At 34.9% G+C, this 17,272-nt stretch overlaps 1 protein-coding gene across 1 annotated transcript in view; it reads left to right on the plus strand.

Annotated features, from left to right (window-relative positions):
* Positions 1–17,272, plus strand: part of LOC136036946 (uncharacterized) — a 79,063-nt gene that overhangs the window by 20,575 nt on the left and 41,216 nt on the right. The window contains exons 2-4 of the mRNA XM_065719335.1: positions 2,208–2,357; positions 9,076–9,217; positions 16,939–17,090. Of these exons, the coding sequence (XP_065575407.1) occupies positions 2,208–2,357; positions 9,076–9,217; positions 16,939–17,090 (444 nt within the window). The remainder of the gene's footprint in view (positions 1–2,207; positions 2,358–9,075; positions 9,218–16,938; positions 17,091–17,272) is intronic.

A 17,272-nucleotide genomic window follows, 5' to 3' on the forward strand; every position in this document is an offset into this window, starting at 1 on the left:
TATTTCAATTCAGAAGCATTTTTATCACATAATAGCTGTTGGGGTGGCGCTTCGCGCAACCCTAACACCTAGTTAGTAGGTGTATATAAAATAAGTTGTATATAAAATATATAAAAATAAGTTGTCTGTGTGTTATGTCTGTCGAGTGACGTCATGTCATCATGTCGTCATGAATTTAGTTGTCTTCATGTTTGTTATGACGATGACGTCATTAAAAGTATTTAAGAAAATCGTTCAAAGACAAATTCTTAATTGTAAGAAGATCGTGGACGGAAAAAATGTTTAATTGTAAAATGACTGAATAACCTACAATGGCAACAGCTGATACAGAAAGATAGGCTGATATAGGCTGATAGAGAAAGTAAGAAAAGAAAGCGTGCCGAGGGATCACAAGAACAGCAAGAAAACAGGCTTGCGGCTGATAGAGAAAGTAAGAACAGAAAGTGTGCCGAGGAATCACAAGAGCAACGTCCCTATGTCCCACCTGTGAATATATATATATATATATATATATATATATATATATATATATATATATATATATATATATATATATATATATGTTTTTAACTATTTAAAACTTGCGAATATACAAAATTCTTTGCTGTCCCATTGTCTTTGCATATAAATAGATTGTCAGGTTTACCGACTCTTGAACATGCAACATATAATGGTCCATGGGAAAACAATCCGTATTCAGATCTATACCTCATGATTCTAATGATTGCCCTTGAGCTTTGTTGATGGTGATTGCTAATCGACCATTCCCTGTGTCGCCATCGTCATTTATATATCCCTCTGTGCCCCCCGGTGTCCCCGTTGTAGTTGTGTCCCTGTGTCCCGGTCGTCATTTATATTCCCTGTGTCCCGGTCGTCATTTGTGTCCCGGTGTCCCAGTCTGTGATTTCTCTTCGAGTGTCCCGGGCGTCATTTATATTCCCTGTGTACCGGCCGTCATTTGTATCCCGGTGTCCCGGTCTGTATATACATTTGTTTTTGAAATGGTATATGATGAAATAAATTTTTGTATTTTTCCCCTTTTTTCTTTTTAGTTTTTTGTGGTTTTTTTTTTTTTTTGGTTTTGTTTTTCTCCTTTATTTTTCATTTTTTTCCTTTTTTTCTTTTTTTTTTTTTTGTTTTTTTTGTTTTTTTAGCTTTTTTAGTTTTTTTATTAGTTTTTAGTTTTTTTTCTTTTTAGTTTTTTTGTAGTTTTTACCTTTTTTTTAGTTTTTTTAGTTTTTTTTACTTATGTCCTGGTCGTCATTTATACTCCCTGTGTTCCGGTCGTCATTTGTGCCCCGGTGCTTTGTTGATGGTGATTGCTAATCGAATATTCCTTGTGTCCCGGCTGCTTTCTCTTTGAGTGTCCCAGTCGTTATTTATATTCCCTATGTGCCGGTGTCCCGGTCGTCATTTGTGTCCCGATGTCCCGGTCTGTAATTTCGTCAGTCGAAAACATGACGTCAGTCAACACACAAACATGACGTCACCCGACAGACAGATCCACACAGACACAGACAACTTATTTTTATATATATAGATAGATAGATTTACAACAATATATCAATCATTTATTAACTTACTTATTCAACTTATTGTATAATATATTTCGCTCTTGCATTTAAAGCAGCTGGAAGTCTATGTATGTGCATTATATTAAGTTTTCTGCAAAACCTATTTGCTTGTCCAATTGGAATTTGCTCAATGATATCACATATCTTCTATACATATCAGCCCATTCAAGGCTTAGTCGAGGTTATGTGGTAGTTTCTACTGCTACGTTTGGTACCCTTGTCTTTGTATCATTGGTGTTACAAGCACCACTATCAACTTCTAATAGTGTAAACAAACCACTCATTTTTTTGCTAATATGTATTGTCAAATAATGACCTGATGATAAAGGGTACATTCAAACTGTTCTCTCTTCGAATTCTATTTTCTTACTAATATGGATTACATCGAAAGTCTGGCACTATGTTGAATCTGTTTGCTATGGATGGTTGCTAGGGGCTCCTAGCCATATTCAAATAATTATTCTCATGGAAGTTTGCAAAAGAGATGTACGCTCTTTATTTTCACCTGGACAGCCAGGGATGTCCTGTCTGTAGTTCAGGCAAACATAGTGCCCAAATAAGGTGCAATTCATAGCTCCAATACTAATAATGCTATTATTTCAAACTAAATTATTCTTTATAAATTAATTCTAGTGTTTTCGATATTCAGCGTTGTACGATTTTCCAATGACATGTGTGGTTCTGGAACATACAATGGAACTTGCCTCACTGCTGCTGAGTGTTTTGCAGCTGGAGGATCCTCTAACAATACATGTGCAGCTGGTTTTGGTGTTTGTTGTGTTTGTAAGTGTTTTTGTCATAGCCCCTTGGCGGTTGTAACCCAAATTACTATTTCGATTTATGATTCTTATTTAAGAGGTTTTGCGATTCTGTCAGAGCCATGAAAACCCCGTTTTTAATATTATTGTCATTAATTTTTTATCTCTATTATCTCTATTTTAATTTTTGTCTCTATTTTCTCTCACTCTTTTTTCTGCAGTTTCGTTTTTGTTTCTCTCTCTCCTCTCTCTCTCTCTCTCTCTTTCTATCTGTCTCTCTCTCTCTCTCTCTCTCTGTCTTTCTCTTGTGAGGTTTCTTTTTTTTTAATTTAGAAGCCAAAACGTAATTGATTTTCCTTTTGGTCTTGTAACTTATCAAATCATTTTTTAACCGGAAGTAAGGACCGACATTAATACTAAGACGAACAGAACTTATTATGTATATGGAAGGGACTACTCCTCCTCATCGCCTCACTCTTTATGCTAAATTTTGACTCTTTTTGTCCCAAACCTACTTTGAGAAAAAAAACTTTAGCGGAAAGAGTGAGGCGTTGGAGTGGATGGTGAGGCATTGAGGGAGGCGAAGGGGATAGACTCTTTAATATAGAAAATAATTTCCATTTGTTATAATTTTTAAGGTCGCTCCTTACTTTTAGTTTACAAAAATGGTTTTTTTTTAATTTAGTTTCTGAACATTTTTCAACTAATGTACGTTGGAAATAGGCTCACCGTACACGAAAATTTAAAACCAAATTTGTGTATTAATTTTGGGAGATTTATTCTGGATAGGAAGGGTTGCCCCCTCTTCGGTGCCTTGCTCTTTACGTTAAAGCTGTTAGCACTTTTAAAAAGATTTATTTTGTAATTAAACGGCCCCCATGTCTCAATTTTAGTAAACAGTAAGACTTTAGCATAAAGGGAAAGTTATTGAGGAAGGGGCAACCTTTCATATATGACATAATTTCGGCTTGTTTTTCAAATAAGGCCAGTAAATCTGGCTCACCCTTTATGAGATATACCCCTCTCCCTAGCGGAAAACTCATTTTGGGAAATTTCATTCAACGTAAAGTGAATCCCTATCCCGTCAAATTCCCTAGACAGTTCCATTCTTGCTGAGAATCCCCCTCCCTGTGAAATTACTTCTGGACGATCCACTCTGAAAAATTATTCTTAGAATTTTTTCATTTGGAAAAGGCTTCCATCTCTAATCGATTTCTCGATCACTCCAGAAATGCCCTATTCCGTAGAAATTACTTCCAAGGAAAGAAACACGTGGAAAGAAAGCCCCTTGATAGTTTCTTCCGGAATATCTCTACACAAAAAATTTGGCAAAAAGAATGTAAAATAGTTAAAAAGAATTTCGTATAGCAATCCTGTCAAAACTCCCCAGTGTAACATTTACCCAAAAATAATTCACTCTTCCCAAGGAAGAAATCCCCTCATAGCAACTCAACCCAAGTACAACCCCCCCCCTCAAGAAAGTGACTGTATACTTACCAATAATTAATACTGTATGTAAACAACGGGCAAAGTTCACAACTTGTAACCCTTCCCCAGGGGCTGTAGGGGAGGGGGCATTTTAAACCTAAAGATATAGTTAATAAATATTTTTACTATGATGAACAAAATCGATATCTTAAAATTTTGATCAGGCTAATTTGGAAAAAAATGAGCGAGAGAGGAGGCCTAGTTGCCCTTTAATCTTTGGTCACTTAGAAAGGGCACTTGAAGATATAATTTCCGTTCGAATTAGCCCTTTCGCGGTATTATAGGACCACTTGGACGAAACAATGACTCCTGGGAAGAAAAAAACTAGCAAAAAACAAATAAACATGCATCCTCAATCTTTCCTCTGGTAAAAAATACGAAATGCCACATCTTTGCAGATAGGAGCTAGAAACCTCTACAGTACAGTTCTCAGATACGCTAAATCTGACGGTGCGATTTTCATTAAGATTCTATGACTTTTAAAGGATGTTTCTTCCTTTTTTTGAAAATAAGGCAAATATTCTCAGGCTCGTAACTTTTGATGGAGAAGACTAAAGTTGATGAAATTTATACATTTGAAATCATCATTAAAATTCAATTCTTTTTATGTATCTATTGGTATCAAAATTTAGTTTTTTAGAGTTTCGGTTACTATTGAGCCGGGTCGCTTTACTTGCAGTTCTTTAGCACGAACTTTTTGAAAAGTAGAATTAAAATGTGGATTGAATTTATAAAATTAATTGTTTTTGAGTTTGCAATTCAACATTTGATAGCTGAGACTTAGCTTCTTCTATGTATCGGAACAAAGTTTTGATATTTGGTTAAATTTTGGGTGGAAAAATATATGGGTGGAAAGAAATTCATCTAGGACAAAAATAGTGATTATGGTTTTTTACGTACGTTTGGCTCATTTCTGTTTCTATACGTTTGTGAGGTCATTTTCGAACGGTGCCTATATTTTAAATTATTACTGAAGGATGTAAACAAGTTTATCCCTTCATTTAGTCTAAGGGCATTTAATAAATTTTGATAAAATATCTTATCTAGCAAAAGTGTTCAAAAAAAAGACAATACAAATGAAGAGAGTTGACGATATACTACTTTTTCAGCAACCTTAGAGATGATGGGAAGAAGAGAAATAGGTCTGTGATTTAAAATTAGAGATGAATCACCTTTTTTATGCAAAGGTACAACAGTAGCAACTTAAAATATATGAAGAAAAACATCAAAGGAAAGAGAGGGGTTAGTTATGTGTGAGATATGGTGAGAAACAAATTGACTAATTTTTTAAGGGCATTATTACTCAAACAAAAACTATCAACTGAACGACTGCATGGAAGTTGAGAAATAATACTAGAAATCTAAGTAGCACTGCATGGGGAAAGGAAAAAAAGACTTCTCTGTCAAGGGCAAATAGCTGACTCTACTCAGGGGTGGAATGAGAACTGAAGGAAGTGTGGTGAAATACAAATTGAAGGCTAAAACAAACAAACAGTATCACATGCAAACTGGCTTTTCAGATCAATGACAAAAGAATTAACTGTCCTACTATTAGACACCACTGATGTAAACAAGGATTTAAGGTCAGATCTACAAAATTCAATATTAGATTTACAAACAAAGAAATACCCCCAGAACACTTTGTTACCATACTAGGGACATGTATAGCCATATAACCATGCATATCATAAGCTGTAAAATTAACACAATCAGATAACCATGTTTCTTTCAACCTATGACATCAAAAGGGCAAGAATTATCAGACCACAAATACGATTTAAGACTATCCCACTTATCTCTTATCCCACGCACATTCAAACAAAATACATTAAAGGAACTATTTGAAGAGAGTGAGGGCATTATTTTATCACAATAATCAATGGTGGTGTGGTGATTGCAGCTAGAACTAACCTTAGATACAAGGAGAGGGTCAAAAGTGTGTGCCTCTTGTTTACTGCCACTACGTGGTTGATCAAGTATAACTGAATTAACAATGGAAGAATTCAAAAGGAAAGAGAAATCACCCATATTTTTCTCACATAACAGAAACATACAATACCTTTATAAATGACACAATACCCATAGTACACTTGAAGGTGGTGGGATCATAAGCAAAGATAAAGAAATATCAGTGGGAGCGCAAAAATTATCCAAAGTAAAAGGTCAAGTAATGTGGCACCAGTCAGAAATAGGTGAGCTGCGGGTGTGCAGGCAGAACAAACATATGACAGAAATCAGGCTACATAAAGGCAATGGGATCTCAAACAAACATAAAGAGACATTAATATGATGGCTCATGTTATTCAAAGTATTGGTCTAATTTATAATACGGGACCAGTAAAATTTATGTGACCTGTAAGTTCGCTGACATGACAAAAGTGTGATAGAAAATAGCTTACACGAAGGTGATAGGAACACGAACAAATATAAATAAATATCAATGGTATGACACACAATGTTCAAAGTATTAGACCAAAGTAGATATGGGTAATCAAAATTATGTGATCTGCATTTGAACTCACAAAACAAAGATATGGTATAATTAAGGATAAATGAAGGTGATTGGATCACAAACACAAATAAGGAAATAATAGTGGGATGGCACGTATTTATCAAAGTATTGGCCCAGAGTATAATGTGAAACCAATCAAGATTATAAGAGCTGTAATTATGCTGACATGACAAAATTATGATAGAAATTACCTTACATGAAGGTGAGAGGGTCACAAACAAACATAAAGAAATTTCAGTAGGATGGCATATGTTAATCATCATATTGGGCCGACCAGTCGAAATCGCATGAAATTGCATGAAATTGCGTGCGCAGACATGACAAGAATATTCTAGAAGCCAAGCAACATGATGGTGATAAGATCACAAACAAAAATCAGTGGAAAGGCACATATTAATCAAAGGAGTGGCACAAACTATAATGTGTAACCAGTAATATAGACCGATTACTGTATGTTCGACGACTGCACAACACTTAGATTTATTCTTTTGGGTCATTTTGCAAAGTTAGATCATTCTAAAGACTATATCACTATTACGCCAGCATCTATTAAGGCACATAGTCGCCATCTTAAACCAGGTGAAGCATTGGGTTGAGCCGGCCTGCAACCTGAACATCAGATATACGGGACAGTAAAATAGTTTGAACTTCTTGCTATTTTATTTCAGGCTTGTATCACCCCCCACCTTATTCCTGATGCGGTATGTGAATGTTTCGTAATGTGCATTTTTAAGAAAATAAAGACACAAAATCCTCTGACATATATAGACTGATTACTGTGTGTTCGACGAATGGTAAGCTTCTTGAGAAGCTTATCAAACAGTTCCTGGTAACGAACTGTAGTAAGGAGTGACCCGGCTCAATAGTAAACAAAACTCTGAAAATCGGAATTTTGATGCTAAAAGATACATCAAAAGAATCAGATTTTCATGCTGATTTTAAATATAAATGTTCCATCAAATTTTGTCTTTGTTATGAAAAGTTAAGAGCCTGGGAAAATTTACCTTATTTTGGAAAATAGGGGGTAACACCCCCTAAAAGTAATTGAATCTTAAAGAAAATCTCACCGTCACATTCAGCGTATTAGAGAATCCTATAGCAAAATTTCAAGCTCCTATCTACAAAAATGTGGAATTTCGTATTTTTTGCCAGAAGACAGATTTATTTATTTGTTTGTTTGTTTTTTGTTTTTTTTTCTTTTTCCCAGGGGTCATCGTATCGACCAAGTGGTCCTAGAATGTCGCAAGAGGGCTCATTCTAATGGAAATGAAAAGTTCTAGTGCCCTTTTTAAGTGACCAAAAAAATTGGAGGGCACCTAGACCCCCTCCAACGCTCATTCTTTTCCCAAAGTCAACAGATCAAAATTTTGAGATAGCCATTTTGTTTCGTATAGTCAAAAACCATAATAACTATGTCTTTGGAGATGACTTACTCCCCCACAGTCCCTAGGGGAGGGGCTGCAAGTTACAAACTTTGACCAGTGTTTACATACAATAATCGTTATTGGGAAGTGTACAGACGTTTTCAGGGGGATTCTTTTGGTTTGGGGGATTGGGATGAGGGGAGGGGGCTATGTGGGAGGATCTTTCCTTGGAAAAATATATCATGGGGGAAGAGAAACTCAATGAAAAGGGCCCAGGATTTTCTAGCATTACTATAAAAAAAAAACAATGAAAAAATAAACATGAAAAAGTTTTTTCAATTGAAAGTAAGGAGTAGCATTAAAACTTAAAACGAACAGAGATTTTTAAGCATATGAGGGGTTCTAAAAATTCTTTAGCATAAAGAGCGAGGTATTTAGGAGGAGATAAATACATCGCTCTTTATGTTAAAGTATTTTTAGTAATTTCAACTACTTATTCTACGGCCTTTCTGATTCAGGGGTCATTCTTAAAGAATTGGGACAAAACTTAAGATTTAGCATAAAGAGCAAGGTATTAACGAGGGGACAAACCCCCTCATAAACATAATAAAAATATAAGAATATAAAAATTTGTTACGTAAGTTAATTCTTAAGTTACGTGTATTTTTTACTAATAAAAACGTTCGTTAAAAATTACAAGTTCTAGTTACCTTTTTAAGTAACCGAAAAATTGGAGAGCAACTACGCCTCCTTCCCTACCCCTTATTTCAAAAGAATCATCTGATCAAAATTAAGAGAAAGCCATTTAGCCAAAAATAGAATTAGTATACACATTTCATTTTAATAATTTACGTGCAGAGAGCCAAAATCAAACATGCATTAATTCAAAAACGTTCAGAAATTAAATAAAAAGACAGTTTTTTTAACTGAAAGTAAGGAGCGACATTGAAACTTAAAACGAACAGAAAAAAATCCATATATGAAATGGGTTTTCCCCTCCGCAATCCCTCGCTCTTTACGCTAAAGTTTGACTCTTTGACCATTTCATATTTGACCATTTCATATACGGAGTAATTTCTGTTCGTTTTAAGTTTTAATGTCGCTCCTTACTTTCAGTTAAAAAAAACTAGTTTTTTTATTTAATCTATAATGAAATTAGCTCGAAAGGTGATCATGGCGACATGTATTTTTGGCGACATGGCGACATGAGTATAGGGGACGAGTATGGGTATTTGCAGATCTTATTATGCAATAATAAACATTAAATTACTAGTTTCACAGCTTTGTAAATGTTCACTTTTTTACAGAATATATTTCAGATAAATCACATTAAATAACTAATCTCTGAACACTGTATCTATTTCACATATTATTTTTAGTTCTTTATCGGACCTGTGGAGGATCAACAAACCGAAACTGTACCTATTTTCAGAGTCCTGATTATCCTTCTTCTTCAGTTAGTAGCAGTTTACAATGTAGCTTCACCGTCAACAAATGCTCTGCTGATATATGCCAAGTTAGGTACAGCAATTAATTTTTTTTTTAAACAATAAACTGGTAAAAATTTTCAAACGGTAACGATTATTAAGATCTCTAAATATCATTTTTTAAGTATAAACACTGTTTGTAACTTTTATATAAAGAAGTTAATGTTTTCACAATGTTTCATAGTATAGTAACGTTACATAAAGTTTATATGACAGAATATGCCCGTGTTAAAAATAATGTTTCTGTCTTAGAGCACGACGCTGTTGGAAAAAAAATATATACCTTTTCCTCTTTTCCGTTATTCTTTAAATTCTTTGATTTCTAAATCCTTATTTTCTGATCCCCTTTCTGGTGGCCGGTTTAACAATGATTCACCTTTTATTCCTTCATCAAAGAGAAACTGTTGCAATACTGTCGTTGCAAAATTGAACTAATAAAATCTGTTGCAGTACTGAACTAGCTTTCAAAGTGAGAACATCTCAAATAACTGGATTATATTGATTCAGAGTTCAAAGTAAAAGGATTTGGTTTGAATTGCATATTTATGAATTGTGAGTAAAACCGGTCTACTTTAGTGTGACCCAATTTATATAACTATAAATTAAAAAAAAACTAGTTTTTTTAAATGAAAGCAAGAAGCAACATTAAAACTTAAAACGAACAGAAACTACTCCGTATATAAAAGAGGCTTTTCCTCGTCAACGCCCCGCTCTTTACACTAAAGTTTCTTACTGTTTTAAAAAGTAGAGTTAAGAGAAAGAGTCAAACTTTAGCGTAAAGAGCGACGGGTTGAAGAGGAATATACGGAGTAATTTCTGTTCGTTTTAAGATTTAATCTTGCTCCTTACTTTCATTTAAAAAAACTTGTTTTTTTTTATTTAATTTCTGAACGTTTTTGAATTAATGCATGTTTGATTTTGGCTCTCCGCATATAAATTATTAAAATGAAATTTGTATATTAATTCCTTTTTTGGCTAAATGGCTTTCTCTTAGTTTTGATGAGACGATTTTTAAAAATAAGGGGTGGGGAAGGAGGGATTTTTAACGAACGATTTTATTAGTATAAAATATACGTAGCTTAAGAATTAACTTACGTAACAAACTTTTATATTCTTATATTTTTACTATGTATATGAGGAGTTTTTCCCCTCGGTAATACCTCGCTCTTTACTCTAAATCTTAAGTTTTGTCCCAATTCTTTAAGAATGACCCCTGAATCAGAAAGGCCATAGAATAAATAGTTGAAATTACTAAAAATACTTTAGCATAAAGAGCGAGGTATTAATCTCCTCCTAAATACCTCGCTCTATATACTAAAGTATTTTTAGAACCCCTCATATGCTTAATAATGTCTGTTCATTTTAAGTTTTAATACTACTCCTTACTTTCAATTGAAAAAACCTTTTCATGTTTATTTTTTTATTGTTTTTTTATAGTAACGCTAGAAAATCCTGCGCCCTTTTCATTGATTTTTCTTCCCCCATGACGTATTCCTCCAAGAAATATCCTCCAACATAGCGCTCTCCCCTCAACCCCACCCCCCCAAACCAAAAAAAATCCCCCTGTAAACGTCTCTACATTTCTCAATAACCGTCACTGTATGTAAACACTGGTCAAAGTTTGTAACTTGCAGCCCCTCCCCCAGGGACTGTGGGGGAGTAAGTCATCCCCAAAAACATAGTTATTGTGGTTTTCGACTATGCGGAACAAAAGACTATCAAAAAATTTTGATCTGTTGACTTTGGGAAAAAATGAGCGTGGGAGGGGGCCTAGGTGCCCTCCAATTTTTTGGTCACTTAAAAAGGGCACTAGAACTTTTCATTTCCGTTAGAATGAGCCTTCTTGCGACATTCTAGAACCACTCGGTCGATACGATGACCCCTGGGGAAAAGAAAAAAAAACAAACAAACAAACAAATAAACACACACCCGTTATCTGTCTTCTGGCAAAAAATATGAAATTCCAAATTTTTGTAGATAAGAACTTCAAACTTTTTCTATAGGGTTCTCTGATATGCTGAATGCGATCGTGTGATTTTCGTTAAGATTATATTACTTTTAGTGGGTGTTTCTTCTATTTTCCAAAATAAGGTAAATTTTCTCAGGCTCGTAACTTTTGATGAAAAAGACTAAATTTGATGAAACTTATATATTTAAAATCAGCATGAAACTCCGATTCTTTTGATGTATCTTTTAGCATCAAAATTCCGATTTTTAGAGTTTCGTTTACTATTGAGCCGGGTCGCTCTTTACTACAGTTCGTTACCACGAACTGTTTGATATGAGCGGATTAATATATCTGATTTGACCTGAATTGAATAAATTCATTTTTCGCTCGACCATATTCTGTTAACGGGGGATAGTCACACACCCCTTTGGCTTTGAAGATCTGAGTGTCCGTACCGCATAGACGTACTGTGTTGCAAGTTTAACCCGAAGGATTTTATTGTATTATAAGCTTAATGGAACGCTAAAGGCGATTTTATTTTTTTTTTTTGGCCTTGCTTATTTAACCCCAGACCTAAGGAGTGAGAAATGTCAATATTTATTTGTCCTGGTTGTGGTTGATCTTGTGGCAAGGGGATCACCCTGCAATGCACAAAATGTCTCGAGATATTTCACCCACAGTGTGCAGGCATTTCCCCAACTTTGCAGCTATTTCCCAAACTGTTTTCAAACATACTTTTCAACACACTTTCAAACACACTTTCAAACACACTTTCAAACACACTTTTTCAAACACAAGAATACCTGCATTTTTACATCACACATGGCATCAAATTCGGTTATGAGCTTTTCCGACTGGAACGTGATCGTATTCAGCCTAGGCGTTGTTTTAAATGTCAAAGTTTGAACCATGTTCATAATCAATGTAAATCTGAATGTTTCAAATGTGCCCAATGTAGCGGTAACCACATTCTGACTAAAGACTCCCCATGCCAAGCGCCAGTTAAATGCGCCAGTTGTGCCTCGAATGATCATCCAGTTTATAGCTTTAGGTGTCCGATTTTAAAGAAGTTTTGTAAATGAAAGTATTACTTCGTGTTACATCCTTTAATTCAAATGGTGTGTTAGGGAAATTACCTGTACTTCTTAGTTTCTGGAATGAAAAATCTTCATTATTATGTCTTCAGGAACACCACCTCCTTGAGCATTCGTTGAATCTGCCTTCTGTTTTGTCTACTCAGCATGATGTTTTTGCTGTTCCCGCTACACCGACTGGTGGGCGTCCCTCCGATGGTTTAGCTACTATTTTACCCAAATCATTTAATGCAACTATTCTAGCAATTGATACAATTTTTTTAGCTTGCAGTTTTTCAAGCGTAGTTTTAATTGATTGCTATTTTCCGACTGATTACCATGATGATATTTCTTTTGATGCGTTTACTCAATGCTGTTTTAATCTTAGTCGTTTTGTCTCTAGTTTACAGTCAAATTTGCGTACTTATATTTTATGTGATTTCAACTGTGATCCAAACATAGCAAATGAAAGGGGTACAATTTTATCATCTTGTCTTCCTAATTTTTCTGTTTTACCGTCCCAGGATTTTACTTATATTCATTGGAGTGGTAGTACAACTAATATTGATCATGTTTTTTCTTCTAACCCAAGTGATCCTTTGCCTGTGATTATTGTAATCGAAGATTTCCCCGTTAGTGACTACATGCCGCTTCAGTTCCTTTTACCCCCTTTGGCTTCTCGTCCTTCCCCAGTTCATTTTTCTGGTAATAAGCTTCCTAAATTTTTTGATCGGGTTGATTGGAATCCAAATTTTAAATCGCTTTACCATGAAAGAGTTGGGACTTGATAAAGTTTTTGTTCCTGATAGTATGCATTCAATGGACAGTAATCCCTCTTTGACTATTAATTGGTCTTTATTTTGAATTAATCCATTGCTTAAAGTATGGTGCTGCGGCAGTTTTTCCTACTAATAGGATAAGATTGGGCACGCAGAAACTTTTTTGTTTTTCGATCCTTTTTTGGTAAATTCTAATAAGGGGGCAAAACAAGCGTATTGGGAATGGCGGGCACTTGGTAAGCCTAGAGACTCGCATCCAGCTTTTTTGCTAATGAAAAAGAGAAAGGCCGAATTCCAAGCGGAGCTCTGTCGTCATAATAACCTGATCATAGAAGAAGCTTCTTCAAATATTGATAACGACAAGGACAAGAATCCCCTTTGGAATGTTCTCCGAGGCAATTGGCGGACTAACATGCCTGATACTAATTCCACACCATCGCTAAAAGAGTGGGAAAATTATTTTTCTAAGTTGTCGACTTAGCACGATTCTAACAGTGTTGTGTTGCAATTAGATGAAAGGTTGAAGAATTTGTCAACTGATTACAGGATTTCTGATGATATGTTACGTAGAGCAATCAAAACGTTAAAGGCGCAGTCGGCTAAGGATCATGATGGCGTATTTGCTAATCACCTTAAACTTGCTCCTTCTTCTTTTCTTATTACTCTACTGGCATTTTTCAACCCTTTACTTATTACTGGTTTAGCACCATCGTCATTCGATATGGGCATAGTTATGCTTATTTCTAAGAGCGGGAAAAAAGACTTGTCATCTTGTAGGTCCTGGAGGCCAATTACTAGGGGTTCTATGATTGGGAATGTGTTTGAGTTGTGTTTGAAGGATCTTCTTGAAATTCTTGACGCTGGTTCTAATAAAGTTGGTTTCAAGAGAGGTTTGGGATGTGACCACGTCCATGCATCTTTCAGCAAAGTTATTGAAGAAGTGAGAATCTCTGGTCAACCGCTATATGCCCTCTTGATTGGTATCAAAGGGGCCTTTGATAACATTTCTCATGCATCTGCACTGCTCGCTTTAATCCATGCTGGATTGCCCCTAGCTGTCATTCAAGTCTTTCGCTCTTGGTATTCTGGATTAAGGATCCGTATTTGTCCGAGTTCGTCTTCATCTCAGTCCAAATTAATTCAAATGGGTAGAGGAATTAGACAAGGAGGAAATAATTCTCGTTATATATTCAATTCTCTTTCCTGCTCTTTTGTTTCATTATCTCGGAATCTATCTTACATTGCATATGCTGATGACATTATCCTTCTAACCCGGTCCAAGTCTAGTCTTGTTTCTAATTTTAATATTTTTAATTAATTGTTTAAAAGGTTTGGGCCGTTCTATCAGTTTTGAAAAATGTCAATTTTTGTTGTAAATTGTTTAGAGGATATTGTCAGGGCGACTCTCGATTGCGGCAATGGTGTTATTTTTCAGTCGTCGCCAATAGTCACTTATTTGGGATAACCTTATGCTGCTTCGAAAAGAGATTTTAAACCAGTCCTGGTTCAGCATGTTCAGATGAAACTACGCAAGGCATTTGGTCTTTTAATTCGTTTTCGGGGTCTTTACCGTCGGGACGTCCTTGGTCGTATGTATAGCGCTGTTGCTCTGCCTCACGTATTGTTCCCGTCCCTCCTCTTCCGTAATTTCAGACCTTCTGATCTTTCGCCCATTAAAGTTTCTTATTTTAAATTTTGCAAATTTTTACTTGGTTTCCCTCTTTCTTTTAGTAACACTGAGATTGTTCTAAAACTTAAAGTGAAGGATCCTGTGGTCTGTATAAAGAAAAAATATAAAACATTTGAAGATAAGGCGAAAATTAACCTTTTAGGCCACAATTTATTTCCGTTTTTTAGTAACAGTTCTGGCTCTTGATGAATTATAGGCTAAACTATCTAGCAAGTGTTTTGTATCTTTTTTTTCTTCTCTTTTAAGTGTTTGATCAATATTTGATAGGTTTTGATTGTAAGTGTTATCATTTGTCTTTTCTTTATATTATATTGTAGCGTACTCTTCATTTTTTGAGGGAAATAAAGAAAATAAATACATAAAATCAGTATATCGCATTAAGGCAATGCGTCACCTTAAAAAATCGCCCTTTCTCGCCCATTATAAACTTTTTTAGATTTTGTTGCTAGGCCATTTAGAATTTATAAAGTGTTTTGCCATAGCTTGTAAAGGCTGAATAAAAAATCTGAATAAATAATAGAAAGTCAATAGCCGACATCTAATTTCCCCGAAATCTCAGAAAAACCATTGAACTTTGCCCGTTTTATGCCGGATATAGATATTCAGATTTATCAGATTTATATCATATATATCAGATTTATAGATATTAAGATAAGTTTACACCATTATAAAGTGTGAATTTTGTTTTTTCTTTTATTAGACGGAGCAGATTAATGTTTTAAACTATTGAAAAGGGTAGTTCCTTAATAATTTTCAGCTCATCTACTAGAAAACGTTAAAATCAGCTCAATCATTTGAGTAATATCAAAGATTTGGGAGTTCCCCGTGAGGCCACCCACTTTGATAGAATACCTTTCCAATACAGGGGATGTATCATTTATGCTGTAGGTGCACTGAATAGACAACACTTTTCACACAATTAGTAAAATATTATATTTTTATTTATTTTAAACTAACGTCTCATTAGCTTTTTGAACTGTTGACACATTCAAGGAACTCTATCAATTTTTACCTAAATTTTAAGGCAATATCCTTTGAGTAATCTAGCAGCTTTCGAGGCTCCCTGAGATGCTGGAAAATTGTCTTTGCAAATTGTTTTGGTCAGCCAGTGCTGAGGGCTGCACTGAAAAACAAAGTTTTCAAAAGTTTTCAAAGTTTTCAGCTTTTCAGAAAGCTTTTCACAAAGTTTCACAAAGCTTTTCACAAAGTTTTCAGCCAGTGCTGAAAAACAAATTGTTTTTCAGGTGTTAAATGATAATTATCTTCGAACCTTTTGTAAGCAGGAGTCACTACTTTAGCTTTCTTAATTGGATTCTGTTCGTTCTCTTGATGTTGGTAAATTTAGCTACAATAGCTAATTTAAAATCCATTTTCCCCTACTGGGTCACATCTCCTTGGCCTCCGGCTTTACTTTTTTGCTTAGGTATTTTTCAGTACGGTTTCAAGCTAGGCTTCTGCCCTGTTTGCGGTCTGATAATTAAAAGTAAACTGTTCTTATAGTATGCGCGGCTATTTCTTGACCCACCAGAGGCCGAGGAAGGCTTTCGGAGCTGATTATGTCTGCTTGGTTGAAGATATTTCTGATAAAGAGGGAAATATCTTAGCAGTAGTTTTTTTTGTCGATGTATGGCCGGGAAAGTATAAGCTAATCCGTTAACCTATACGAAGAGGTAGATCTTAGGTGAGTTTTCAGTTATCGTTTTAAGTAAGGCTTCCTTCCCTGGGGTCTGTGCAACGGTGTTCATTAGCATATGGTAGAATATGATAGCCAAATTACCAAATTGGTAGCAATTATCTCCAAATCCCCAGTGCTTCTGTTTCAGTGATAGTATTAGGTGAAACGATTCAATCAAAAACAAAAGTTCTTGAAGTTTTTGTTCATATCATAAGAAATAAAAAAAGAAATGGATAAAAAACAAACCCTAATACTAGAAAACAAAAATAGCCAACCTGGTTAGAACATTACCAAAAATTATATTAAATTAACTAGCTAAATTTTTTTGATGTTTTACCAACAAAAAAGGGCTTTTTGAAAGATGAACCTGATTCTTCATTTGTAAATTTGAATTGAGAATAGATATATTTAAGCAATAGGAGTAATTTTTGCAATCATTGTTCTAACAATAAAAATGTAAAAACAATTCTAACAATATTAATAACTGTTCGTTATCGAACAACGATTACAGTTTCTTCAGAGAAGAGGTCAAGAGACTATCAAATTTATTGAAGTTTGTGAAAGAACTTAGTTTATTTACATTTTTATAGGTTGGATTTTTTAGCATTTGGACTGGCTCAACCGGAAACCCAGAGTGCAACAAACTATCCCCTGGCTACTCAATGTACCACCGACTCTTTCACTGTGACAGGAGCTTCAAATAATGTTCCAGCCATATGTGGACTTAACACAGGTCAACATGGTGAGCTTTGCTTATTAATGTGTCTAAAATATTAATTTTACTCGTCTAATATTTATCATTTTTGTGCTAAGTGAAAAATAAAATATAAATTCACCGTAGTGTTGCTCGTCAAAACTACCTGTAACAACAGAGGACTCATTGCCCCTAATGGCTGACTAATAGATATTATTGTTCGTCATATT

The sequence above is a fragment of the Artemia franciscana genome, chromosome 16 (genome assembly GCF_032884065.1).
Source record: "Artemia franciscana chromosome 16, ASM3288406v1, whole genome shotgun sequence".
NCBI classification, from domain to species: domain Eukaryota; kingdom Metazoa; phylum Arthropoda; class Branchiopoda; order Anostraca; family Artemiidae; genus Artemia; species Artemia franciscana.